A 27,732-nucleotide genomic window follows, 5' to 3' on the forward strand; every position below is an offset into this window, starting at 1 on the left:
GCCCTGCTCCTCGCGCCCGCTCCGCACGGCAGCGGCACCGCCTGGTTCCCCGGCCCGGGACGTGCTTCCGCCCCCCGCCCCCCCCCGCCACCGCCGCCGCCGGGGCCCGCACGCGGCGACCGCCGCTGCCGCGCGCCGCCCCGCGCCGGAGTGCCGCCGCCCGCCGCGCCCCGCGCCGCTTTCCCACGGCCGGCGGCGCACGGGCGCACCTCCCCCACCGCCCCGCTCCCAGCCGAGGGGGCGGGGCCCAGCGGCCGGCCGGCGGCAATTGGCTGAGGCCGAGGCGCCGGCGGCCAATGGGGGTGGCGGGGGCCGCGCGTGGCGGTGCTGGGCGGCGGGCGGCGGCGGGCGTGCTCTGCCCGGCTGCCTGCTCGCCCGGCTGCCTGCTCGCCCCGCTGCCGCCTGCCTGCCTGTCCGCCCGCCCGCCCGCCTGCCTGCCTGTCCGCCCTTCTGCCTGCCTGCCTGCCTGCCTGCCTGCCCGCCCGCCTGCCTGCGGCGGGTAAGAGGCGAGGCGTGGGAGCGCCATGGGAGAGACGGGTGTCGGGCGAGGCGCGGGGCGCGCGCTGGGCGCCCTGCTCCCGCGCGCCGCCCGCCGCCTCCCCGACGTCCGCCCGCGCCCCGCCACGGCCGCCATGAAGCGGGCGCACCCCGACTACAGCTCGTCGGACAGCGAGGAGCTGGATGAGGCCGTCGAGGTGGAGAAGGAGAGCGCGGACGAGAATGGGTGAGCGCAGGCAGGGTGGGCGCCGCGAGGCGTCCCGGCGCCCCTTCCCTCCCCTCAGCCCCGCGGAGCCCCGACCCCCCCCAGCTCCCTCCCCCGGGGTGGCGGTGCCTGTGGTGACCGGTGTCCCGCTGCTCTCCGCAGGAACCTGAGCTCTGCCGCGGGCTCCATGTCTCCCTCGACCACCTCGCAGATCCTGGCCAGGAAGAGGCGCCGAGGGGTGAGTGCCCGCCGGCCGGCCGCGGCTCCCCTCAGCCCCGGCTCGCCCGCCCCTGACCCTCCGCTTTCTGCCCTAGATCATTGAGAAGCGCCGCCGCGATCGTATCAACAACAGCCTGTCCGAGCTGAGGAGGCTGGTGCCCAGCGCCTTTGAGAAGCAGGTAGCGCCCAGTGACCCCCCGTACTGCCTCCCCCCCCGTTCCCGGGAGGAAGGGTCGCCCCTCTTCAAACGTTTCTGATTCTGCCTAAAAAGTTTCACGCTTCCCCTTCTCTCTTAGGGATCAGCCAAGCTGGAAAAAGCAGAGATTCTGCAGATGACTGTCGATCATCTGAAAATGCTGCATACGGCAGGAGGGAAAGGTAAAGTTTCATGCCTGACAGTAGGGTCAGCAGAGCAGCCCTGCAGAGAGGCTGCTGTGAGAGGAGTGCGTATCCTAGCACTTGGTGTGCAGTGTGCTGTGGGAGCCCTTGGAGAAAGTGAAGGGAAATTCTCCTACGTTTCATCAGGAATTTGGGACTTCCTTCTACTTGATGAGATTTGTGGCGTTGCTAGCACGTTTTACAGTGCTAGCTCCAGGTTGTTCTAGGGGAGAGTGATTATAAGTTTCTCTAGCAATGTCTCAGCACTGTGAAGTGAATCGGCTTTTGGCAGTTTGGAAAACACAAAGTTTTTGTTGTTGTCAAATGTTTGTTTCTTGAACTTTCTGAAAGTTCAGAACAGAAACTAGAAAAAAAACCAGGATGAAATGAGTAGCAAAGATAATTAGCACATATGGTGAAATGCGTTTTTAAGAAAAAAGTATGTTGCTTGCAGAAGTCCCCTCTGATAATGTAGGACTTATGTTTCTAATGAACTTCACTGTGCTGTGGTTTTGCTTGCACCGGAGAGACAAGAAAAGAACAAAAGTACTTTCCTCCAGTGGCAGTGTGCAATTTCAGTTTAAAAATGGCACTCTGTGACTGGTCTCGGGACTTGCAGCATCACAGCACAGAGATAAAAGAAAAGGTTGTTAGACAAAAAAAGAAAAAGGAGCTTGGCAGCTAATCTATGGTTGGGAGTACTAACCACATCTAAGTGAAATATGCTTATAGGGGAGGGTGGAGTGGGGAGGCTACCTGTAGACAATGACTAGAAAACAGCATCTTAAGACTCCATTCTTTGTTCTTTTCTCTTAGGTTATTTTGATGCTCATGCTTTGGCTATGGACTATCGGAGTCTAGGGTTTCGAGAGTGCCTGGCTGAAGTTGCTCGATACCTTAGTATTATAGAGGGTCTGGATGCCTCCGATCCTCTGCGAGTTCGACTTGTGTCTCATCTCAATAACTACGCCTCTCAACGGGAAGCAGCAAGTAGTGCACACACTGGCATTGGACACATTCCTTGGGGCAGTGCCTTTGGACATCACCCTCACATATCTCACCCGTTGCTGCTGGCTCAAAATGGGCACGGTAATACCAGTACTACAGCATCTTCCACAGAACCACATCACCAGACCAGAATTGCCGCCCCACATGCTGAAACTTCCTCACTCAGAGTGCCCCCAAATGGCAACGTTGGACCGGTGCTCCCCGTGGTCACATCTACTACCAAACTGTCTCCTCCTCTTCTCTCCTCCATGGCATCTCTGTCTGCGTTCCCCTTTTCGTTTGGCTCCTTCCATCTGCTGTCCCCTAACGTGCTGAGCCCGTCTGCACCAACGCAGTCAGCAGCCCTTGGCAAACCATACAGACCCTGGGGGACTGAGATTGGAGCCTTCTAAGAACTAACTCTTTAGTAAGGGTGGGGAAGCCTACAAACCTAGCTGAGCTGGGTTATGCCACGCTTAAAGTTGAAGTTCTTAATAACTGGGACAAAGGTACAGCTTCACCTTAACTAAGTTTGTCTAAAAATTGTCTCTTTGGATTTTTCTTTTTGTTTTCTACATTTTTGTATTAGCGATTTTTTTTTTTTAAATAGTTGCTGAAGTTGTCCAAAAATAAAATTACAATAGTGGTTGTTAACACTTGTGTTAGATCTGTGCTGAGCATTTAAATATTTTTTGTAAACAATTTGTTTCAAATGTTTCATTTTTCCTGAGTACGTCAGACCGCCTTTTTATGAAGAGATATCACCCATTATTGTTAGCAATGGCCTAGTTTAGTTATTAATTTTTCCAAGACCACTCTTCTCAGAATTAACAAGCTGCATTTTTGTTAGTATTTTGACATGGAGATGTGCTAGAAAGAATTACTCTTTTTGTAAACTATATTTGAGTCTTATATTTCTGAACAAAGCGTTGACAAATCAGATGGACCAGCTTGACCAGCTTTATTGAAGAGCCCAATTTCTGTTTCTTCTGCAGTGGTTTGGTATATTTGGTGGTCTTATTCTAGTCCCTAGTGGACGTTTACTTACATCACAGAACCACTGTGCTTTTTCTTCCACCAAAAGGAGCAGTATGTGCTTTAGAGCAAACCCTGGAGTGGGGAGGGTGCAAAAGCCAAATTACACACTATATTGGTGGTGGGTTTAGCTGCTGGGAAAGTGAAGGGAAAAAGAAGTTGTCATCTGCAGTAGTCCTCCAGCTGGAGCCGGACGTATGCATGCTCATTTCATAGGGCCAGATTCTACTTTGAGTTACAGTGGAGTAACTGTTCCGTTACCCCATATTCTTGGGTAACTGAGATCAGACTCCTTCCCTCTATGAGCTTCAAATTTGCACCTGAAAGGAATGATGCTGGTATTTAAATAGCCATTGGAATGGTACGGTGGGAACCCGTTCAGTGCACAGCCTTCTTGCTTAACAGATGTACCCTACCCGGCTGATTTTTTTCCTACTGCGTTTTACCTTTAGGTGCAGTTCAGTGCCACTCCTCATTTTGTAAGGGCTCTGCTGCATTCTTGTGTGCATGAGAGTGTGTGCGTGTACATGTATATTTTGATTGATTTCATGAGAATTTTAATCTAAACAGGTTTATCTAGTGAGTTCCACTGGACGGGGTTTGACTGCTCTTGTATCTGTGTTGTGGCTAAATAAAGGACAAAGAACAAAGTATTTTAAATGACATGTTTGTCTGATATATATCAGCGGAGAATTCTGTGCCTATGGGCATCACGGGCGATGTCAAACAATTGCTACTTAGTCTTGCTGTGGGCATTTGTATTGACTTTTTTTCTCAAATATTATGGCATACTTAGCTACACTAGCTGACTACAGAAGGAACCATGGTGCCTCAGAATAACAGTCAAGGGAAGGAAAATTCAGGATACATTTTACTTGCCTGGCAGCGTCTGAGCAGACGGCAAAGACACCAGGGTTGCCACTAAAGAAGAAGTTAAAGCTGCAGTTTCCCTGAATATTCATTCTTACTGCTTTGTCTTAATGTTAAAAAGTGATAATCTTTACCAATGTGGAATCCTTTCCTGTCTAACTCATGAAAACGTTATCTGTCCTGTAGCTATGTAACAAAGTTTTGTACCTAAGTCTGGTTTAGCTCACGTTCAGTGCATTAGTGTGGGATCTACTCAGGGTCTCCGACTAATGGTATATTTGTTGTGGAGAGGTGTTGCTAGTGTCTTACACTTTTTCTTGAAGTAACAACCTGACAGGCTTACATGTAGATAGAAGGTTTTCTCCAGATGCGGTCTGTCCTACCTGCAAATCTCTACCTGCAGAATATCAACAGCTTCTCCTGGAAGTACCTCACTTCTTTCCTGTGCATTTGAATTTATAGTACGTTTGTGTTGGTAAATGGCACATCCTTGTCTGGATTTAGCTCTGCCAGAATAGCAGAAAGAGCTTGGCCCTGTGGGAGACGAGAGCTTTGTTTAAAGAGGGGGTCTTGGGCCAATTAAGGAGTGGCATTGATGAGAGGCTTTCTCGGAAGAAGGATTGCCGTGAGGCTGGAAAGAGTGGAAGGGCATTCAAGTGCGTAACCTTGTTTTACCTTCTTCCCTAGGCTGAAGGGGACCACTGCTAGAAATGAAACGCAAAACGCTGTGGGAGCTAGAAATACATAGGTGTTATTGAGGAGAGATTACAAAGCAGACTATTTCATGTAGAAACATGAAATAAGAGGCTGTAAAATTCCAAAGCCAGTTTCCTTTTCACAGTGTGTATTGTCTCCTGTTTAATTATGCTCAGCCCTGTCCCTAATAGGTTTTTATACCAAATTAACAACTCCTACCTAGAAGATTGCTATAGTGCATGCAACTATTCTTTAGATCTTTTAATAAATGGCAATGCTTCTCAGCCTTTTAATGGTTATTTCATTGACATTCAAATGACTTTGCCTGCCTCTAAATAGCCGGCTCTTTTGTGTAGAAAGACCCCTATAATTATTTTTGTCCCACTGTCCTACTCTTGAATGGACTTCAGAAGCAGAGAGTGCAATAAAAGTTTAGCTGCTGGTGTTTGTCTCTATGTCCACCGTCCTCTCTTTCCATTACCAATGGCAAAGATAGTAGCAAAAAGAACTAATTTTATTCAACTTTTGCAGTGTCTATGTTAGTTTTTAGAGACTCAAAATCTACAGATTGTTATCATAGAAAGAGATAAATGAATTCTAGGAACACACAAAAACTAGTAATTCGAATGCAAAAAGCATGGCCCAGAAGCTGAAGCACCAGGGTTGGAAGTCCAGAGCTATATTTACTGCTTGTGCTGCTAACCCAGTAAGTCGTGCTTGGCAATCACTTAATCCATATCTGCTTTGTCAGCTGTGAAAAAGGGATAGCAGTGCTTATTCTCCTTTCATCAAGAGGCAGTGGTAGTTGGAAATCCTCTATATGAATGACAAATGTTTTTTCTGAAAAACTACAGTTCTGAGATGTTCTGCTATTTTTCTTTCCTGTAGGATGCTAGGTTTCTAAAGACAAACCAAAAAAGGCAAAATAAGCTTGCTTCTATAGACAACAGGTATCGCCTGAGCCCAAAACATTTACTTGTTTACCCTATTGCAAAAGAGCAATTCAGGAGCACTAGCTTAACCGGAGGGATGGCGGAGAAGAAAGGAAATGCATATGCGACTTGATCCCATGACCCCCCAACTACCTTCAAGTGCTTTAGATGAACTGTGTCTGTCCGGAAATTCTCAGGCTAAAGCTTTGTGTGGGATGTAAGATGATGTGGTATTTCATATAAGCTAATATTATCTTCCTTTATCAAGGAAGCTGGATTTGAGTGCAGAATAAATTGAAGAGGCTGGTAAATACTGCATAAAACCAGATATGAACCTTTGGAAATCCATTCTGTGCTTTGGCATAAAGAAATAGCTTATGAAAATGACAGTTTTTAGCTTTCGGAAAGAAGCTGTCAGTAGTTCTTAAGGCAGTTTCTGTTCAGTGCTCCCGTCTTAACACTAGTAGCATGACAGAGTTTATTAGGATCATGCTGAAAACCCCATGAATCCTCACTATTGCTCTCTTCACTCACACATCAGCATGTGCATCCCCAGGTGACAAGAGCCTTCCTAGACTATTGCATAGTGGTGGGAAGCCTGCCAGGTTTTTTTCTTTCTCCAAGCAACAAACAAGCCCAAGTGAGCACAGATAAACTGAAATCCTTCTTCCTGTTTTATATTGTGTACATATTCACAGGCGCTTCTTGCCAGAAACTCCCAGTTTGGATCGTAGCATACTCTATACGGAGCTGGAAGTCTGCAGTGAATAGTGTGGAGGTCGTGGGCTTTGTGCTGGAAGGCGACAAAAATGATTTACGAAGCCCTTTTCTGAGGCCGTAGATGAAAGGTTGCAGAAATGGGTTGTGGTACTTGCCAGGTGACTCAGTACGCTAAGGCACAGATGTATTAACCAGCCTACCCGGCCTCGTAGAGCAGTGTGTGCTTTGCCTGTAACTGAATGCCTCTCTCTCCACTTGCCCAGATTATAAATAAAAATTAGAACAGTCCCTTTCTTCTGGAGCCAGAAGATGCAGGCATTGACTCATGCTTGCAATATAGTAGCTTGACTGCGGTAATAGATGTTGAAATGCCAATGCCTAGTAAGATACAGATACTTAAAGGTGTCTTTTGGGAGTCTGAAGAGTTCATTTGGTGAAAGCTTTTATTAAGGAAGTGCTTGGCTATTATATGTTGTTCTCTCTTATTCCAGCTAGTCCCACACACTTTTTTCTCCAGCAAATTCTACTAATTATTCATACAGCTTGAAGCAGTGAACCACACTGCCTTGCTTTGACTTGTGCTGTGTGCAGCCTGCCCAAGCCTTCCCAGCAGAGCAAACTTCATAGACAGAGGTTCTCTTCCAGCTGTTTTTCCTTTTTTCTTCAATACATCATGTAACACAGCTGTATAATGCAGGAGGGGCTTATCTAAGTGTTCAAAACAGCTGAGCAGTAGGGGCATTCTGCCCTGCTTGCAGAGCTCTTAACCACATCACATTGCTTGGACCTTTTCAGAGTCTTTTACCAGGCTGCTTTCTTCAGGAGAAGCCTCCTGGGAAGGAAGGGAGGGAGGGGTAGCTGGACCCAGTTCTGCACGTCTTCTGCACTTCTGCTTGTTGGGACAGCCTCCGCACAAGGAGACCTCTGCAGACCACTGCATTGGAAAGGCTTCTTGGAGCTTTCCAGGTGGCTTGTATTTCTTCAAGGTAAGCTGTAAAATCTGGGCACGGACAGTAGTAACAGGTTAAACCTTACGGTATGTGCGTTTCTCTGTTTTGCACTGCTTTCACAGAAGAAAGGATGTTGCAGTAGAAAAGTTGGTGGAACAGCTCTGCGAGAGAATGGCAAGGAGCAGGAAGGAAGGCTGATGTGTGGGATCAGAGGAAAACTGAGGCTGTGAACAGATGAATGAAGACTTGCATTGTTTGCATTGCCTGTTGCAAAGATGCGGAAATAACTGATGTCAGATGACAAAATAAGCTGCATGCAAGTATGTAAAGGATTCAGAGCGGGGATGGTATTCAAAATTTTGCTCTGTAAGTCAGAATCAGATGAGCAACGTGTAAAGACTGAGGCACATAATTTAAAACCAGTGAGGTGCTGAACCAAATGTGTGTGAACGTCTTCATCAAATTTGATGGGCCATCTCACTGGCTAGGGAGGAACCAGGGCTGGACTATTGCCAGCTGTAAGAAGGCATCACAGCATGATTTACTGATCGCATTTGTACAACCTGATCAAGTGAGTGTAAGGAGGTCAATGAATTAAAGCATGGTCTGTGCACGAGAGGGGGCTTGTGACCCAACTTGACAGAGAATTTGATACATCGGGATAACTGATATGAGCTCCTAATGACTGGCAGCTGTTTCCACAAATGGCTCAGCCTTTATCAGCAGCTACCACCTAGCTGGTGCAGCTGCTTAGCTCCTAGATTTTGGTATGGTGGTTATGATGTGTTAGTCATCTATGTAGGTATGAGGTCTCCTTCGCCATCAGGTGAGGAGGGCAAGGTACGTGTTCAGACTAGCAGTGGAAAACTAGCTTTTCTAGTGAAAGGGAGTATGGAGCCCGCTTCTGAGATAAGGAACATCTGGTAGAGAGAACACAGAGTTGCTAACTTGCTTCGCATTACGTATCTGCTATTGATAGTGCAGATGATACCTTGGTAATACTGCTGCTTATTATCACCAAGCCTGTCTTCCTTAACAGAGAGGCCATGTCAGAGGCTGAATTTCAATATCAAGAGATGAAATGAGAATAATTGTTGTCTGTTGTTGTTCAGCGATGGTTATGTAAAAGTTTGTGGGATTGGATAGTGATTAAAAATGTAGCAAGGGGAACTAAAGTGTGTGCTGTAGGAACTCTTTTACATGCTACACAGCAGGTAGATCTATTTTTTACTTCATCAGGAAAACATCGATTTTATTGAACAATGTTCCCTGTATAATGTAGATGCCAAACTGTCTGTAGATTGCTCCTTTGAATTTCTCTGGGATTCATTGCGTCTTCTGTTAAGAGGAAATTATCAACAACAAGAGGAAATCCTGTACTAGTACTGAATAGTCCTTATTTTAAAGGTACTTCCCTTCTTGTGGGAATTGTATATAATCAGAACAACACTCCATAAAACGGACAAATTATTTTAGAAGGAGACGGGTCAGCCTTTTATTTAAAAGGTCTGACGTTATTGTACATAAGAAAATCAATTGTTAGAGTGGATGACATTCTTCCACGAGCTGCCAGTGCTTCCCAAAGGTGGGGCAAAGTTTAAGGCATTGGTAACAGGAAGTTTGGGCTCCTTAGAGACTTTCATGTTTTCTGGAGCACGCAATGACAAAATTACTCTTTTTCTTCCGAAAAATAGCACCAAGGACAATAATGATTAAACTTTACCCTGTTAAGAATTGGAATAGGTGATGTGAATGGTGCACATACCTGCTGGACAAACCTAAATATCCATTAAGTTGGCGTGGGCAGAGTAAGATGTCAGCGGTGTGTTGTAAAGGCCATGCAAGCAGAAAGAGCAGCTCTTTTGAAGAGAAACTCTTCTCTTCCATTAGGTTTCTGAGATCTGGCCCTCTGTACTTCGGTTCCAGCTGCACAGACCTCTTCCACTGCATAAACCAGTATTGGTTGAGCAAGGGGGAGGTGCAGCCCCCACCTGATGCCACGTGGCCGCAACCATGTTCCAAGATTTGGAGCATCAAAGCAAGCAAACACACCAAGAGGTGCAATTGTAGATCTAAAGCTAAATGGTTGTCAGTCCCTCACCTGTTAAATCCGTGCCTGTTTCAAAGGAGGGGGTTGGAATCCCACGTACCCCTCCCGGCCCAACCAGCCATGAAGCTGTGAGAGCCCCGAATGAATCAGATACTCACTGAATTAAGTTAAAGCAAAATCTGTTATGGAGCTTTAAAAATCTTTGAGTTGTTGTTGTTTTAGGCAACGTTTGTCTAATTTTTGTCTCCTCTCTGGGAAGTAAGATGGCTCCCTGCTTCTTCATGGTGCTGACGGAAGTCTGCAGGACTTCTCACACAGCCCCCTCAGGCCTGACCTCATCCTGCCAGTTAACAGACTGAAGCCTCATTTTTCGCCCCTGCAGCACAGCAACATCCCAGGCTGAAAGCACAGCTTCAGTGACAGGGCTGGCTGAGAGCCACAGGGGCCCAAGACTGGGAATTCCCATGGTCTGCCCCCAGGGACAAAGCTGAAGGAGTGACGCATCAGGTTTCCGGGTAGAAAAATCCCTACTTTGCTTTTTTTTTTTTCCCCCAGCATCAATATCCTCATAATGTGCTAGCCAGACAGTCTGACTTTATGCACTTTTTTTTTAGCAAAGAGGGAGCAATTCCTTAGCTTTCCTTTTGATTGCATACTTTCTAATGCAGAAAACAAAACAAAACAAAAAGGTTCAAAATCCCTTCTTATTGCCAGGTTCTCTGCTAGGAAGTGCAGCCCTCCCTCTGTACTATTTTCATTGCCTTGCGTGAGATAGAAACCCAGTCTGTACCAAACAGTTGCTGAGAAAGCTGTGATTCAAGCTTTATATAATGAAATACTTTTTTATACCACAGTCTATTGGGAAACAGCCTGTTCAGCTCAGCTATCTGCATTGCATTAACTTTTATAACCCAAAACTCCCATCAGAAAGGAGATTTTTATGAGATTGTATTTGACACATCCCAGACAAGGTTCTTTTAACAACTATGACTGACTGACTGAAAAAGGCTAGAGAAGACTTTGCCAGGGGCTAGTGCCACCTCAGATTTAATTTTTTGGCGACAGTGTCTGCTCTTCACTTGTTCATACTAGAAGAACTGTTGCAACATTGCAGTTAATCCTATGGGACAGTGAGAGACGGTGAAGATAAATTTGTATATGGCACTTGTATCCATCATCGAGCCCCACTTTGTTCGAAGATTGCAGAAGCTGCAGAATGAAGTGTATTCCAGGGAGCGGGTAGGGCACAGGGAAAACTTGAGACCCCTTTTATGTTGAAGGCTGACTCTAAAGAGGAGGTTTTTATTAATAAAGCCTCCTTTTCTCTATTGCCAGGGCTTTTCAGTCCTAGCGCTACTACGTTTGCTCCCCCAAAGTCAAGTGATATTTACAATGTCCCGTGGAGGTGTAGCACTATGTTCTGGGTAGGAAGTTGGGACTCAGAAAGTTAAAAGTCAAATAGTTGATTGAGTTGCTTGGCTGAGGTGTTTCAAAGTGGGTTGTTTTTTTTTTTCTTTAGGACTTCTGCAGCAGTTCCTGGATTCAAAGCACAGCTGCTCTTGACTTTCTGGAAGCCACAGAGGGTGAGTAGTTCTTCACATCAGACTGACCTACTTCCCATGTCAGAGTTTCAGGCAATGAGGAGCACTGGGAACATTTAGGAAGCCTTTTCCTAGTCTCCTACAGCACTTAAGCAAATGGAAGTGAAAAAGAAAAAAAGAAAAAAAATCTAGTTTCCACAGTACTTTTCAGTACCCTTAACTGTAAGACTGTATTTCACACTCCAAAGTCTCCTAACACATTCAACTATTTCAGCAACAACTAGACCCCTTCACTACTCCCTGATGAAAGAAAATCCAGCCAGTGGTTGTAATGAAACAGACTTCTTTTAGGCAAAATTAATACTCCCCTTAGATGTGTTTTTGTGTGTTTGACTTCACAACTCAGCATTGTATTTTTAACACACTCTTCTGTGTATAATGCACTAGGTCTTAAATAAATTATTTGAAGGCACAGCTTCCCTTACGATGTCTCAGATCATCATGTGTATGGTTCATCAGTAGGGCTGAAGGTCTTGGATTTGCTACTTAGACCCCTTCAACTGAGAGGGATAATTGGTAACACATGTAGGTTATCTTCATATGGACCAGAACTAGACAAGAGTGGGTTTAAGGGGGAGAAAAGCATCCATTTGAGGAGCTCTGTGTGGGGGTGATGGTGGGGGATGCATACCTGAAGGCTCTGTTGAGATGGCACAGATTGCCAGTGTGGCACTGGGTCATGGTGCGGACACGGGGAGGTGCAAGCTGGGATCCCAGTGGAAAATCTTGCAGTGACAAAAATGTCTAGGAGGTGAAAATTGGCAGTTAGAGTGCAGCTTTGGGAGAAGTTAAAGGCATGAAAGAAAACTGGTTGGGACTGTGGAAAGAGGTTAGGGTTGAGGAAGGACTCGTGTGTGAAGGAATCCTCCTCATTTACCAGAAACGTCATGGTGGTTACCAACCCTGCATGACTCATCGGTGACTTGGACATGAGAGGTAGGATCACCATCAGTTGGGCTGGACCTTTATTCCAACTGAATTTGCCTCTATTCATGAAATGAATGCAATTACCTGGATGAGAAGCTGGCAATAAAACATCGCTCCTTTTGCACAAGGTGGCCCGGAACTTGAATTGCCATAGACACAGCTGTGCTCTTACAGTCTTCCCTGGACACAAGCAGTACCATAGTAGACTATTTTTCCACTGACTAATTGCTTGTTTCCCTTCTGTTGCCTCTCTAGTTCTACTGCCTGATAGCAGGAACAATCACAAATAAGCAGCTAGATGCTTCAGCAAAGCATTTGTGCCTCCATATGGCTCAGTTGCTTCAAATGGCCAATCTGTACCTTGGAGTGATGGCAAGAACCTATTCAAGAAGCGAACAAGAGGCCCTTATAACCTTGGGCAAGTGGTCTCCTCATGATGATGTCAGGAAAAAATGTAATTTGCACAGGAGACTTGTTGAGGGGTCCTTCATAAGGAGAGAAAAACTAAATCTCCTTAGAGCAGGTAGGAAAACTTTTCTGGAGGACATACAAAAATATGTCTGTTATGTCTCTTCTTAGGGAGTGTACAGAAGGCAAATTACAGATTAGTGTCTCTGGAACAATTTTGGTTTACACTCTGTCTTTCACAAGACTGTGGGGCAGCAGAGCAATTGCTGTATTCAGTGGCGTGGCCCATGGGAGCAAAGGAGCGCTGTTTGGGGCGGGGGTGTTGGCCGCACAATAGCGATGGAGCTGTTTGGGAAACACTTCCATACAATTTTATGAGAGAGAGAAAATAGGCTTCTATAGAAATAACTTTTACAACTCGGTTGATTTAAAAGAGAATGAGAGTGCAATGAGGGTGCTTTTGTTCCATCAGAGGACTTTATAGTATGTATTGTCTCCTGACGTCTCTGTGGCTTTCTGCAGGTTGGGGCACAGTGGGCTGACTCTCTTTGGTTTTCCTTCCTGTCCCTCTAAAGCCAGCAACTGTGGCTGAGCTCAGTTTAAAACGTAGGGCACAAGGGAAGGAGGATTTCCTTCAAAAAAAAAAACCCAAAACCCCAAAACTGTGCAGAGGCTTAGCATGATGGGTAATAATTAAAAGTTTCACCCTGCTGTCTTCATGGGGATGAGATCCCTGTTGCAGTCCAAGACTTCCTGGGGCTTGAGGGATCAAGTTTTATGTGGTCAAAATTGCAAAATAGTAATTTTCAGTGCCACTGAGCACTGAGAGATCCCTTACAGAAAATAATCTAGTGTCAGAAAATATCTTTCTGCTGTGGAGCTGTACTGGCATCTCTATGGAGCAAGAGCATCACACTCCTGCAAATGCCTATTCCAGTTGAGGGATTGTGGTTATGCTCTGCTGAAATAGTCACTATTAATAGGTTTGAATTAACTGTTATTTAAAAATGAGAAAATAGTAACGGAGAAGCCCAGCCTAAAAAGTGAAATGCAGTGGGCACACTGAACTGTCAGTTTTGCAGGCTCATATATAAGCATATGTAAAAAGTAACCGCAGTTGCGGGCATCACTGCGAATCCTCCCTCTGGCCCCTGAATTTACTCCTATAATCTCAGAGATAACCCAGCCTGCACATCTGTCCTCCTTTCAGCTGGGGTAGAGTTAATTTTCCTCCTAGTAGCTGGTATGGTAGCTTTGTATTTAGGATGAGAATAATGTTGATAACACGCTAATGTTTTAGGTATTCCTAAGCAGTCAAGGACTTCTCAGCTTCTCACAGTGGCCTGCCAACAAGGAGGGGGAGCACAAGAAGTTGGGAGGGGGCATGGCCAGGACAGCTGACCCAAACTGGCCAAAGGGATATTCCATACCATGTGATGTCATGCTCAGTGTATAAACTGGGGGGAGTTGGCTGAGGGGTGCTGCAACTCAGGAACGGGCTGGGCATCAGCTTCGGGTAGTAATTGTGCTGTGCATCACTTGTTTTGTATATTCTATTATTATTCTTATTATTATCTTCCTTTTCTGTCCTATTAAACTGTTTTTATCTCAACTCACAAGTTTTACTTTTTTTTCAATTCTCTCCCCCATCCCACTGTGTGTGTGGGCGAGCGAGCGAACGGCTGTGTGGCTGTTTCAGCTGCATCACATGCAAGGCATCACACAGTGTGACCTTAATGACATGCTCCAAGGTGTCCAGATGAGCAGAGAAGGATCAGTGTTACAATTTTTTTCTTAGCAGATGCGTCATTCTGGATAAATTATTGAAGAAGTGAGATATGATTCAAACGGCATATGCTGCTGGTATCAAAACCGAACCATGTCACTTTGACTCTTAAGAGGCAGTGATACCTTGACTGGAGAGGAAGCCTGATGGCAAAGCACAGCAGTGATGGCCAGAGGATTTGCATCAGCAACGGCTCTCATGTCACCAGAAAGTAAGCCCACGATTTTAGGAGGGAAAGTTTGCCATCTACTTCCCTCTGTTGACTGAGTTACCGAAGAACCTTAAATTTGGGTAAACTGAAGGCGAATCTCGCAGGCAATGAAATGGGGTTGAAAGGCAGTCAACAGGCCAGATTCTTGGCATTGGTGAGCTGGTGGAGCTTTGCTCAAAGTATTGTAATGTCTGAGAATTTGCTTTTAGTTTAAGCAGTCCCCTTTATATAAGAACATACTCTCAAAAAGAAAAGGCATGTTCTATGTGTACATACATTTACAGGTGCTTCATCTTTTTGTGTCTAAAAAATAACACCCCAACCTAAAATTTCTTTGCATCGAACTGTCAGTCATCGCTGCCGCTCGGCATATAAGCAAGGAGGAAAACGAAGCAGAACTACAGTTTTCTTGTTCCAAGGTCGTTTTTAAAACAACAGCTTTGTATTAGTCACCACAGCTACCAAATGCGGGCAGCAGTTCAGGAGAGCTTTCCAAGAGTATTGCTTTCTGTCGCTGAAATGTTGGTAAACTCACACTGGCTGGAAGGCTCTGTTTCCAGTCCTTCATGGAGTGCTATGGAAGTGTAATACGCATTATAGAGAGATACCTTTATTAAACCCTAACAGCTCATTTGCACTGGAGTCAAACTGCATAATATCTATCATCCTGTCCTGCTCTGCCTTGACCACAGAGTATACATTTCCCTCTTCTGGGCAGGGAGAAATGGCAGCAATGACTCATATTTGACACTTATGTCATTTGACATGAAAACCATTTCCACTGGAGACTTGCAAGACCCTGGCTTGCAGTTTCTTTTGTTTTCTCACTACTTCTCTGGCATCCTCCTATGTGACATTGTGTTTGAAAATGCTAAAAGGGATGCTCAGTCGGCATAATATCCACACGATTTATTTTCTGCCGACAGAAGAGTGTTACTCAAAGGGGCTTCAGCTCTGTATAAAGCACCCCTCAATTTTGAACAACTTTATGTTTTCACTGGTTGCTTGAAACACACTGCAAAACAGCGTGTCTGTGCCCAGAAACTGACTTCATTCGTGACAAAGGCACCTTCATGGCCTTGACACAATCCTTCCTAAGGGCATTTGGGTGACTTTGATGTGTCCCTTGAATTGGTTGAAAGTGGAACATAAGCTCTGCTTTATCTTTTCAGAAGTGAGCTGAAGTGCACCATCACCTGCTGGACACTTTGTCACAGCTCACCCTGTGCTGAGATGCTACTGCCTGGGAGAGAGCTTAGAAATATTGTGGATCTCTTTAAGAGAGTAAATCTCTTAAAGCTTTTTGGCAACAAGATGTGATCATCTGCCCATCTGCAGAATATATTGGCTGGCCACCACATGGTAGTTGTCAAAAATAGCCATGGGATTTCCTGAATGTGCCAAGGAATGCTGCAGCTCTTGCTTGGTGGCCTTTGATCAGAGGCACCAGCTCATGATTTGCTTGGCTCTGTTTAGCAGATATATGTTTTAGAACTCTGGATATAGCTGTCACCACCAGCCATCATTTGTTGTTATCTTTACTTCAGGCCTGCTCTGGTACACACAACTACCAGTGTAATTTGCTCAAAGGTCAGTCATTTTTTAACATGGATGAATCAAGTTCTTCACTCATTTGGCTCCTACATGGTGCTGTGCTCACTTGGGGTATCCTGCCAGAATCCTGAATAATCCTAAATGACGTTGGATCACTATTGAGCTCTCCTCCTCCTGGCAGATTCTTCTGGTTCCCTCAGATGCTCTGGGTGTCAGGCCATTGGGAGCATGCCCAAAACCATATATCGTTAAATCAAGTGAGCATAATGGTTCTATCATTTACATCTCTCTCCAAAAGGGTTGATAAAGAAACTTCTCTTTGGGGTGGATTAAAATAGATATAAGTAATCTTTGCAGTCATCTTCACAGATGCCTAACTACAACCCATACAACATGTCCTTGACTTTAGGTTTAGCACCTAACGTGATGGATGTATTAGATAGGATGCACAGGGCTGTGGCCTGACTTTCTACTTTGAGGATAGGTTGGATTGTGACTGGGAGGTACGGTAAAGCAGGGAGCTCCTCTATGCATTTCTTCTTGCCATCAACATGAGACCAGTGTTACCTGCATCCAGCACATGAGGACTTACTTGTAATACACACCACTGCTTAGGTACTTTGTTGAGATGTAGAGTCTGTTATTGTTTGTATGTCTTGTACCAAGCCTACTATTCTGATGGCTTCATTAATAACAAGGATTGATAAACTCATGAGAGCTCTGGCAGGCAGGAAGGTAGCCCAACCAGAAAGTTCATCTCTGTCAGAGAATGGAGAGATGCAGCTCCTGAGCTGCGTCCCACATGGGGTCACAGGTACTTAGCCAGGTAACTTTTTCATTCTTTGCAGGAAGCCAAAGAGAGTATTTTCTTTGCTGATACTGCTTTTTCCAGTTTGCAGTCAGATACAGGTACTGTTTGGATACACATGATGAATGGATGATTGCCAGAGTTTCAGATCAACAGCAATGTACTGTCCATTTTAGGGAAAATTATGCCATGGTATCCAGATAAAGAGAGGATGTTGCCTGAAGGGCCATAGCATGTGCCTGTTCTTATTTATTCAAGTGACTCTAAATGTTTCCTTTTTACAGTGACTCAGCTTTTCAACTAGGAGATTTTGAATGACCTATTTGGAGCCTGGTTCAACATTTACTGACATTGTGGAACAAATTTCTGTTGGTATTAGTGAATACTGAGGTCAGATCCTTTATTAGCCATGCAAAGATCAAATGAACAACCACACCTCTTAAGTGTTATTTTGTCCTTTTCTATGAAGTTAACAGTTAATTTTAAATTGAGGGTTTTTTTAAAGTATGGTCAAAATAAAAAGGTTTAAATCTATAACTAAAAAGATTTTACTTTGAGGATGTATTTATTTGTAGCTGTTACAGCACCATCAGTTTTTCTTTAGAATAATAAAAACGGAGATAATGTTTCAACACTAAAAATTTATTCAGTATTCTCTCAGGGATGAATGCATGAATGATCAAAACCAATTAAATGCTAATGTAATACAAAACACTTGCAGCACTTACTAGTGATGTCCAGTTAAAGAATTCCATATATGTTCAGAATGTCACAGCCATTTCATTATAATCCATTCTCTTTTAGGAATACATGAAAATGGTCCAGGTTTAAGCAAATTAAGTAAATCAGATGGTGATTAATGGGAAAGAAAAGGAAAGAAACTTACCCTTAAGTAATTGTGCAGATCCACATCTGGTTTTTGAGAGGCAAAGTTAATTCTTCACAACGTAAAACACTTCTTCAGTTTGACAAGTATTGGATTCTGTGCAACTCCTCATGTGTGACTTAAACAGGTTTCCACAGGGTAAGTGTTGCACTGTTTCAAGAAGCGCACATGAATTGATGAGGTCCAAACACTCAAAATGATGTGTTACCTTATTATTTATGTCGTTCCATCCCCTCGTGCAAATCCCAAGGAATGACTTGTGTTTGCCATGAAACACTTTTACCAGGACTTGTGAGTATTATTTTATGCTATGAGGGACAAAATATATAAGATGGGGTAAATCAGACATATTTTAGAAACTGTCTGCCTTCTCCTGTGTATATTTTTCTTTACCATGGCCTCTGAGACTTTTTTGGCCAGAAAATATTAGGCAGTTTGTAGTGAGGGGGTGTGTGTATGTGTCGTTTGTAAGACTTCAGCAGCACTTGAGAAGTTTGTGGATTCACGTTCTGTTATGACTGCTGTACCAAATGAAGCCCAGTGCCATGCACAGGCTTACTCAGAGGATGAGTAGCTTGTACAGGTAACTGGGGCAGTTGCCTGGAGGACTTGGGTTATGAGAGAGGCCCACTTAGGTAGGTAGCATGTGAGTCATCCAAAGTGTGGGTGAGAAGGGAAACTTAGAGAAGTTTTAATTTCTGCTTTGAGTTGCTTTGAATTTAATACCATTTATAGGAACAATGTCTGTGCTTCCAGCTACTTTCCAAAGGCAGCTTAAAATCTGTCAGTGATGGTCGGGTAATTGCAGCTACCTGCAAGACATGCAAGACATTTTCACCAGAACCATGTACCTACCTGGCCCACTGTTTGCAGGTGGCCTGTGCTTCATGAGGAAGCTGTTTCTGTGCAGGACTATAGACTATTTCTCCTCTGCATGTAGAATCCTCCTTGCTGGTCCCTTGTCAGAGGGTGTTTTTTTCTGCAGCTTTTTTGATAATTAAGTCAAAATAATTTTATTATTCCATATGGAGTTGTTAATGCTTCATAGACTGTATTACTTCAGTGGCATATCATACCCAGAGCCTATGAAGACACGAAGTTAATGGTTTCTCCAGTAACAGGCTCATTGCTACGCTTGCTATTGAAAGTGCCACATCTGTAATTTCATAGTGGAATTGTTCCTTAGATGTAGATGTAGTAAAATATCTGCATTTACTGACATGGTTACCTCTGTTGATGTGTAGCACCTACCTCATACAATGCAATGAATACCATGAATATTCATAGTATCACTCACACACCCACTTGCTTTTGTCTTCCTAAAGTCTCTTGCTTTGTCAATGCTATTTACCTCCATCTCCTATAATTTTCTCAGAAATAGCTCTCAAGATGGTAAGATTCATGAGTCTTACCTAATACTGACAAAATTGTGGAGTTGTTCCAACACTTGTTTAGGCATTTTGATATTTCAAATTCATGGTCTTTCTCTAAGACCAGCTGCCGAATAAAACTGCAACTGCTCTAGCTACTTGCAGCTGTATTTTCAGCCAGTCCTTGTCTGGCCAAATATAATGGAGATAATTACATATTTCATTTCTCTTTGCTTTCTTTTAAGACCACTGTAAACATAATGGTCATTTGAAGAACAATACTGTCTTCATAGTGATGCAAAGATGCAAAAGCATGTTTTAAGCCTTTTTCTTAGTGAGATAATATGCACTGTGCGAAAAGATTTTCTGTGCTTTCAGTCAACTACAGCATCTACTAAAAGGCTAGTGAAAAGAAAATAAGTCATTGTTAACACCAGAATAATGAATAAATCACTGAGAAGAATAAGGAGAAAGATCTTGTTTTCCCATATTACACAAACCAAGAAAGTTTAAGGTTACGGCTATAGCTATGCTGGGATTCAGTATCAGAGTATTTGTGTTTGATTTCCAGTGCAGAAATCAATATACTTAGAAACATGGTGTGTTTCTTTTTTAACCATTCATTTTTGTTTACACTCCAGATCTGTACATCATCCTATGCTGGGATGTATACAGAGCTCTTTAGCAAGCTGGAATACTTAGCTGATTTCTTGGTTTTGTCCTGCCTTTAAGTCCATTGGAAAATTGTCTGAAATGCAGTGGAAAAAATGGAGAGTTACAGGCTACACCTATGTGCTTTATTCCCCTGGGAAGCAACTATCTTTGATTTAGAAACCTCTTGCTTTTCTCTCTTTTTCTCTCTTTGGAGAATCCATAGAAGGCTACAGATAAAATAGTATCTGACTGCATGGTGGTTCCCCTGTGTTACAGGACAGGGGAAAGCAGGGATCCCTTTCCAGTGTAGGGAATTATTCCCCTGCAAACTAAGTAAAATCTAATTTGTCTCAGAAAGGAGTAAAATGGGAAGATGAAAAAATGTTCCCTATATTTTATTGGTCCAAATAAAAAGAAAGGGATTTTTCCAGTATTAAAACACAGAAAAAATTATCCAGTTTTCCATATAATCTGGGACAGTGCTCCATACTTAAAGTAGTAAGCATTAGCATCTCCGGGTGACCTGTGCTAGCTAGGAGGGTTTCCATGCATGGGTATCCATTTCCAGCGAGTCAGAAGACCCCGCATGGAGAGAGACCTTCTCCTTAGGGGAAGGACTACTCTTTGGCTGGTGACTGCCAGGAACAGGAGCTGGCTTGTGCAGGCCAGGAAGACACATCCGTATGTCCGTTGTGCAATACTGCAGAGCATGTCTGTTAAAACAGACCAAGCCTCAAGAGTTGTGCTGCTTAAACTGGGGAAAAAATAGAATAATTTGGGAACATATAGACAAGCAAACTGTACGTTTGAGGGATGACTCTGTCTTCATGCTGGTGTTTGAGTAGAGGGTGGGTGAGTAGGGTTCAGAGAGTTGGGGAGCTGCTGGTCTGGAGGAATAGAAGAATTTTGTCCAGGAAATTTCCTTTCTTTGAAAACAAATCCAAAGTTTCTTGCCTGCTCCCCCCCACCACCTTTTTTTTTTTTTTTTTTTCCCCTGAAAGAACTGATGAGCTTCTTGAAGATTTAGCAGATAGCAGACACCACTACCAGGTGAAATCAAACACCTGTGGGGCTCACAGACACGGGATGTTACAGATACCAGAAGTTTGCATTGGCCTCAAAAAGTGATTAGACATATTAATAAAAGAAAATGTCCATCAGGGATGTTAAATGTACTATGTAATTCTTGCTCAGGCAGCTTCAGAAGTGCATATTGTTGGAGGCTGGAGAAGCATTGCCATGTGCCTGTACTGTTTTTATACTCATCTTTGAGCATCTGTCACTGCCCACCAGCAGTGGCCGAGTACTGGACCAAATGGGTACTTAGTCTCAGCCAGCATGGCTGCTCTTGCAGGTGAAGGTTCAAAAGATGCAAAATGAATCAAACCTGCAGGACTTGCAGTTAGGTACTTCTTTAATTCAGAGGGAAACAGTTGGAGGAGTCTGGAAAAGCTTGAAAAATCAGTCAATGTGTTGGGGAACCCTGCTCAGAGCTACAGGACAAACCCGCAAGTCTTGCCCGCACCCTTCCCTTCCCATCTGCCTTTGGCAGAGGTCTCGGGGCAGAGGTGCACCGCAGGGAAGTAGTGAATTGACTTTGCAAGTCAGCCTCAGCATCATGGCAGCCAACTGGACTTACCCAATGTCATCTTAGAGGACAGAGGGAATCAAATCCACTTTAATACTCACAACCCCCACCCAAGGACTAACTGGGCTTTAGTAGAAAAAGACAGGAGCAGCCAGTTTGGCTGCAGGAAGAGTGGGGAACCATGACATGGGAAGCCTTGACCAGACGAACCTGCTGCGCTGGAGGAAAAAGAGCCAGAGTTTGGTGAAGGACAAAATGCCAGCTCTGCCTTGACTCCGGGGTCTGCAGAGATCTGTGCAGCCGTGGTGGCTCTGCCTGACCTCCGCACCACCTGAGCCGAGCCAGCAGTGAGCTGGAGCCCATGTAGCTGTGCTACAGCAGCCGAGCGCTCGCACTGACGCGCCCTGGGACTCCCAGCATGGAGATGCTTGGCTGGGGAGATCCTGTTTTCATGCTAGCTGAGCTCAGCCGGCTCTAAGCCCAGGCCAGGGAGCTTAGGGCTGTTTGAATACATCCTTGTACTTGTGCTGCAAGAGCCAGCAGATGCCTTGGGCAATGCAAAGGACTTTATATAGCCAAGACTGCTTGCTACATCTATGAGCATTAAACATGCCTTGGCATGGAGGCCAAATGGTGCAAACAGCCCATGTCTCAGTAAACAATCTGTGTCCAAACAGCGCAGATGTGTGCAGGCTGCCTGGTAGGAACGTGGGACTCCCAAACCCTGCCTGGGACCTGCCGGGTACAGCAGCAGCTTGCACTGGCCAAAAGTGTGCCTGGCAACACTGTAAACTCTGCATGATACAGAGCTCTGGAAAATATTGGAGTTATCAACTTCTTAGTAAAACGATTAGGTAGGGAAAAATGATATTAGGTGGCTTTTTTATTTTTAACTGTCTCCTCCTAGTCCTGCACAGCTATGTAGCTTTGAAAGAAAAAAAAAAAAAAAATCTGTCTTTGGCCTTGATGTGGAGAGACTGAACACCTTGGATAACCACAAAAATAATGGGAAATAATGAGGAAGAATCTTTCTAATTTCAATATTGTAAATTCCAGCTTGGTTTGCTGATGAGCTGTATCAAAGCTATGGAGGTAGCCTCCTCAGAGAACAGAGATGCCTGCCTGCCTTCAAAAGTCATCATGAATCCTTTCAAAGAAAAATACTAACTTTTTAAAAAATAGCCCAAGCATTGAGTATTGCATAAAGCAGGAGGGTAAAAATTAATTGAAAAATACAAAAGTAGTATAATTTCTACAGTCATCTCTAATACGGAGCCAACAGCTGGCCAGGACAGGCGGATAATGCCCCAGGCTGATGACCTGCTGTGAGCTGGGGAGCACCGGGGCACACACCCATGCAGTGGCGTCAGTGCTGGAGAGCATCTTGGATGGCTCCAGAGTGCGGCTCCCAGGACGCCCTGTGACCCTGTGTACAGATCGCCTTCCCACAGGATCCCTCCTGAGGTTCCAGGGATGGGGAGGGAGCTCAAAGCAGAAGCCGCAGCCCCAACTTTGCCCTTGTCCTCCCCCAGCTCTGTGGCTGCTGCCAATTTTCTGCTGTCTCCCAGTGGCAGCCGGCAGTCTCCTCCTTCTGTGCAGTTCCCAGGGGATGTCTTCTTTCCCTACAGCTCTGCTGCAGGCTGTGGCTGCATGGGCAGGCACCCAAGCTGACACACCAGGCTGGGTCAAGTCAGGCTCCCTCCAGCATTGGTAGGGTGTCCTAGGAGCATGGCACAAGGAAAATTGAGCTGGCCCTTCATGGGGACATCTAAAGGTCTAATAGAAACTGTTAATTCAGGCGCAGGCTGTGTTTTGTGAGCAAGCAGCTGTGCTGCTTCCAAACCTGTCCCTGGAGGCAGAAGATGTGCATTTATCCGCTGCTGCTCCCAAGCTAATACCTATGTCAGGAATAATCTGCAATCCACGTAACCAGTTCTTGGTTCATTGAGAGCTGTTCATATGCCACTGCGCACCACCATTTTTTTTCATCATTTGCAAACGTGTAAGTGTAAAACATGGTGCAGGAAGGGATGGCCCAGCTGTTGAGTCTAGTTGCTTCTGCTGTGAGCATCACCCTTTCCTAGCCTGCTTGAAGTCCAGCTGAAAAGCAGTGAGGTTTTCCTGCTTCCATCCGGCATTCAGGAGAGCTGGTTCAGACTTGCTGGGAGTAGAAACCAACTCCTAAACTCCAGACTAGTGGAGCAGATAATTTTAACCTGTTTATTCATATGGCTACCTTATCCTTTAGCTTATATACAATGCTTGCCCAGTGCTGTATTCTTAATGAAATGTAGCAAAAGTAACGAATTTTGCCCAAGGAAAATATACTATATTTTGTGTTGTATATAAACCCAAATCTAGATTTTAGGGCAAATACAGAACATCAGTCTCCATGAAGCAGGATTTCAGGATAGTGCACAGCTTGACAGCCTTTCCAAAATAAAACTTACCCTCTGTAGTTGCCTGTTAGATAATCAGAGCTTGCCCTCTTCTGGTCACAAGCAGTTGTACATGGGGATTTTTAGTGAACTCGGAACCTGTGGAAATTTGTATCTAAAAGACTGCTTGGAAAAATGCATATTTTAAGAGTTAATGTTTTTAAAATGTATTTTATTATGGTGTGTACTTGTTTTTCTGCTGCAACTATAATAGCTAAAAGAAATTTAAGTTGTAGCTCGGCTGTTTCCTTATATCACAGTTGTCTGGGCTTTATCTTGGATATGACTTTCATGTCTCCATCTTCAGGACCTGCCCAGGAGCTTCCTTTTCTGGGACCCATTTGACCAAAGCCAACCTGTTACAGTAGGAAGACATCTTCCAGCAGCTATTTACTGCCACCCAAAAGAAAGGGAGCATGGCATCACATTGTAAACTTGAAGAAAGTGAGTGTTTCCCTAAGTAAATTATCAATTATGGGCATTCCTATGGTCTTTGTTGACATTTGAATAGAAAAAGGAACTTCCATTAATTTCCCCTGAGGAAAAGTTAAAGCTGAGATGCTATCAGAGCATCAGCGTAACACTGAAGTTATGAATGGCTGCAGCATAGGCATTTTATTGTACATTGGAGAACTCCCCAATCTATGGGAAGTCCATAGCATACTCTGGTTTCTGCTGCTCACAGAGCTATGGGTTACATTTACATAGATACTGTAGGCTGGATTTTAGGCTCCTCTGTCTTGTGCCCTAGTTCCAAGTATTGGAGTGGGGATGGAGATAAAGTTCAGTGTTTTTCAAGGGAGACAGCTTCAAGGGTGACCATCCTCTCTCCTCTGCTGGGAGATGAAGTCTACTTTTCAAATGTGAGAGTTGTTTCATGGGTCATCTAACCGCTGATCTGCTGATGGTTTTTGATGCAAACTTTTCTTGCTCTTCCCTACACTTCTGATGTTGCTTTTGTTATGTCCTTGGTCTTTCATCTGAGCTGGCTGCTGTGTATTATCTGTTGCTTTCTAGATATATTTGAAGTTCCAGCAGTGCAGATATTCTCACAGTCATGAGAGTTTCTGATGATGGTGTTGCAATAGTTGTAATTCTGGCTATTCCTTGTTCCACACAAAAATATCAGCCCTTTTTGGTCTTACAGCTATCCTTGGTTGTGCCACTCATGCTACAGTGGAGTTAAACCTGAAAATGTCTGGATTCAGTCTTTGGATTTCACAGCCACCATCTACCTTATCTAAAAGACCTACTGTAAACCGTGCAGCAGCCTAAATGGATATCCTTCAGAAGCAATCCTGGCAATCCCTGGCGTATTTAGAGATGATCCCCATTATTAAGACCGACCACTGCATGGCACTATTGCACCAGCATCACTGCGGCACCAGCCCTGCGGCACGGGAACGATTATCTGAAATTCTGCCATTACCTCCCTCGCAATATCCCTTCTGCCGAGCTCCCTGCGGCTGCCTCCTTCCCCCGCTGAAATACGCTCAGAACGGGGCATGTGCTGCAAGATGGACGTAGGGCCTGCCTCTTCCCGTGCAATCCTTTCTTCTCTCCACCAAAAACCTGACGAGAGGGTTTGATTCCACGTGATGAGATCTGACAACATTTCGATGAGAAAGAAAGTGTTTATGTTGCACTAAATGTAGGTTTTAAGCCACATCCCTTTCTTTCTGGGAGAAAAGTGAGAAGTACTTCTCTTCCCTGTATGGTTTAAAGTGCTGGGAGTAAATCTCTTTCCTACACCGATCACAGTGTCCGTCCCTCTGACAGGACTGCTAAACGGCAGACAGGTAGACAACTCCGTGTGTGTGTGCGTGCGTAGCACGTTGCTGTATATCAGTGACGTGTTGGGGGATTCTGGAGTGAAGGAGCAGACAGGCATTGCTATTTGGCTATAGAAGGGTCAGGAGATCTGTTCCAGTCATTCAAAAAAGCCTGCATGTGAAAAGAAGCATGATAACAAAGGGGAAAAAAAGGCATTGTTTTCAGTCAGTGATGGGTTTAAACCCTGCACCCACGCCTCCTGACTTTGGAAATGTTTTACTTGTGTTGAGCATAAATTTCATGGCTTCAGTGTGACAGGTTTCAATCGTTCCTGTTTGATTACTCAGGCAGTCTCCTTGTGGCAGCCTTGACATAACTGATGGATTAACTAACAGGAAACCGAACCCTACCCTCCCTGCGAGGTGGTCCTGGGACCTGAGGAGGCCACAGGCCAGAAGTGCCTTTCTCAGTGTGCTGCACAGCTCTGCCGGGCTGCTGAGCCATCGAGGGAGCATCTGCGTGGTGCAATGCCAGCGCTCCAGGCTCCCTCCAGTCCTGCGGGAGGTTTCAGGCAGCCTACGGAAAATGCTCTGCATTGCAGCATCAGCTGCTCAAGGCTCATGGCACGTAGCTGGGCATCTACAGTTAATCAAAGAAGTGGCCTAATTTTCTTTTTTTACCTGAAAGTCCTGAGCACTCTGCTTGCTGTTGAATTAAAAAATAAATTGAGATATTTCAAGTAGCCAGAATAGTAATACTTTAAAAATGGAGGTTTTGTATATTTTATTACTTTTCAAGTAATAGATCCTTAATCTGTAACTCCACGAGAGACCCATGACACCAGTACACTTTTGCTAGTACAAGCAAGGAGGAGCTAGGAAGGCAGTACTAAAGAAAAATATAAGGAAATAATATAAGCAAACAGGAGTAATATAAGGAAATGGCCATGCTGCAGCTCTCCAGATTTTTTTTTTTTTTGCTATTATAGATTAAATACGCACCGTATTTGCAAACAAGCTTTCAAAATATAGTTATACCTTAAGAAAATGAACTCCAGACCCACAACAGTTAAAAGATCCAAGTAAACAGGAGCAGAGCATGGACTCTGACATGGGTCTACAGCACTCACAGTCTTGTTCTTCACTTATTTCCCTGGTGCAGTCATGGTATCTGCAGAGAAGCATTTCCCAGGCAATGCCCAGGTCTGTGCTGGGCTGAACATGCGCCAGGGACCATCCCAAGTGGCACTTTGGACATGGACACCTTGTTTGTGGGGGAAGAGAGATTAGCCCCATGGAGGCAAGGCAGGCTGCCCTGCTTGGCCTCAGCACCAGAGGTTCGTCCTTGGCCTGTTCTCTGAGCAAGCACAGCCAGCAGGACAAACAGGAAAAGAGCTTGAAGCACAACCAGAGCTTGTGAAGTCAACGGACAGGGAAAACTCTGTAAGTAAGTGACTTGCCATTGGGAAATGAAACCAAAATCCAGGATCCCTCAAACCAAGATCCTGGACCTTAAGCTGAAATACAAGCTTGACTGAATGATCTTTTTTGCTGAGGCTTAAAGCAAGATGCAAACTTTGAAGACTTAGCAATGCTGAAGTTCATGACATCCGGATTCAAAGTTTGCTATTTGGCTTCTTTGGCAGGTTTACTTCTGGTAATTTTGCCAGAAAGACAAGAAATTTAGACACGGAAACCCAGCTGCCATAACAAGCTGGAGTACTCTCATTCCATGGTACAGAGCTCATTGAACACAAAGCTGAGCTTGCAGCCTTGCGCCTGGATCAGCTTCTGCTGCTTTTTGACTGTGGACCAAGTCTTCCAGGGACATAACTTGGCTCTGAAATAAAATAGGCTGCATGGGTCAGAAACTGACTGTTGCAGATTGGGAGCTTGTGGCCCATCTCTCCCAAAGAGCAAGTAAATGATGCTACTTTCATGACTTTAAATCAGAAAACTAATACTAGAGGTAACTTTCGATCATCTGTCCAGCTCTAAATGAGGTCCAATCCAATTTTATTCTCAGCTCTGCAGCTTGGCAGCTTCCCTAGCGATTTTGTGTTCTTCAATGAATCCTGTAAATGAATCCCTTTTACCCTGAAAATCAGTGTGTTAACAGCCAGGATCTTGCTGCAGCTATTCATGTATGTACCCAGAGTTACATTATTCACTTTTCTTTCCCGAAATTC

The 27,732-nt window shown here is 44.7% G+C and overlaps 1 protein-coding gene across 1 annotated transcript; it reads left to right on the forward strand.

Annotated features, from left to right (window-relative positions):
• Positions 1–301: 301 nt before the first annotated feature.
• On the forward strand, positions 302–3,975 carry HEY1 (hes related family bHLH transcription factor with YRPW motif 1). Its single transcript, XM_054816073.1, has 5 exons — positions 302–724; positions 866–941; positions 1,018–1,101; positions 1,219–1,300; positions 2,117–3,975. The coding sequence occupies exons 1-5, from the start codon at positions 525–527 to the stop codon at positions 2,698–2,700; spliced, it is 1,026 nt and encodes a 341-aa protein (XP_054672048.1). The 5' UTR covers positions 302–524; the 3' UTR covers positions 2,701–3,975.
• Positions 3,976–27,732: the final 23,757 nt, after the last annotated feature.

The sequence above is a fragment of the Grus americana genome, chromosome 2 (assembly GCF_028858705.1).
Source record: "Grus americana isolate bGruAme1 chromosome 2, bGruAme1.mat, whole genome shotgun sequence".
In the NCBI taxonomy this organism is placed as follows: Eukaryota; Metazoa; Chordata; class Aves; order Gruiformes; family Gruidae; genus Grus; species Grus americana.

Coding starts and splice junctions, on each gene's coding strand:
- HEY1 (XM_054816073.1), top strand. CDS start 525: ATGGGAGAGACGGGTGTCGGGCGAGGCGCGGGGCGCGCGCTGGGCGCC. Junction 725..865: donor GAGAGCGCGGACGAGAATGG/GTGAGCGCAGGC, acceptor TGCTCTCCGCAG/GAACCTGAGCTCTGCCGCGG. Junction 1,301..2,116: donor GCATACGGCAGGAGGGAAAG/GTAAAGTTTCAT, acceptor CTTTTCTCTTAG/GTTATTTTGATGCTCATGCT.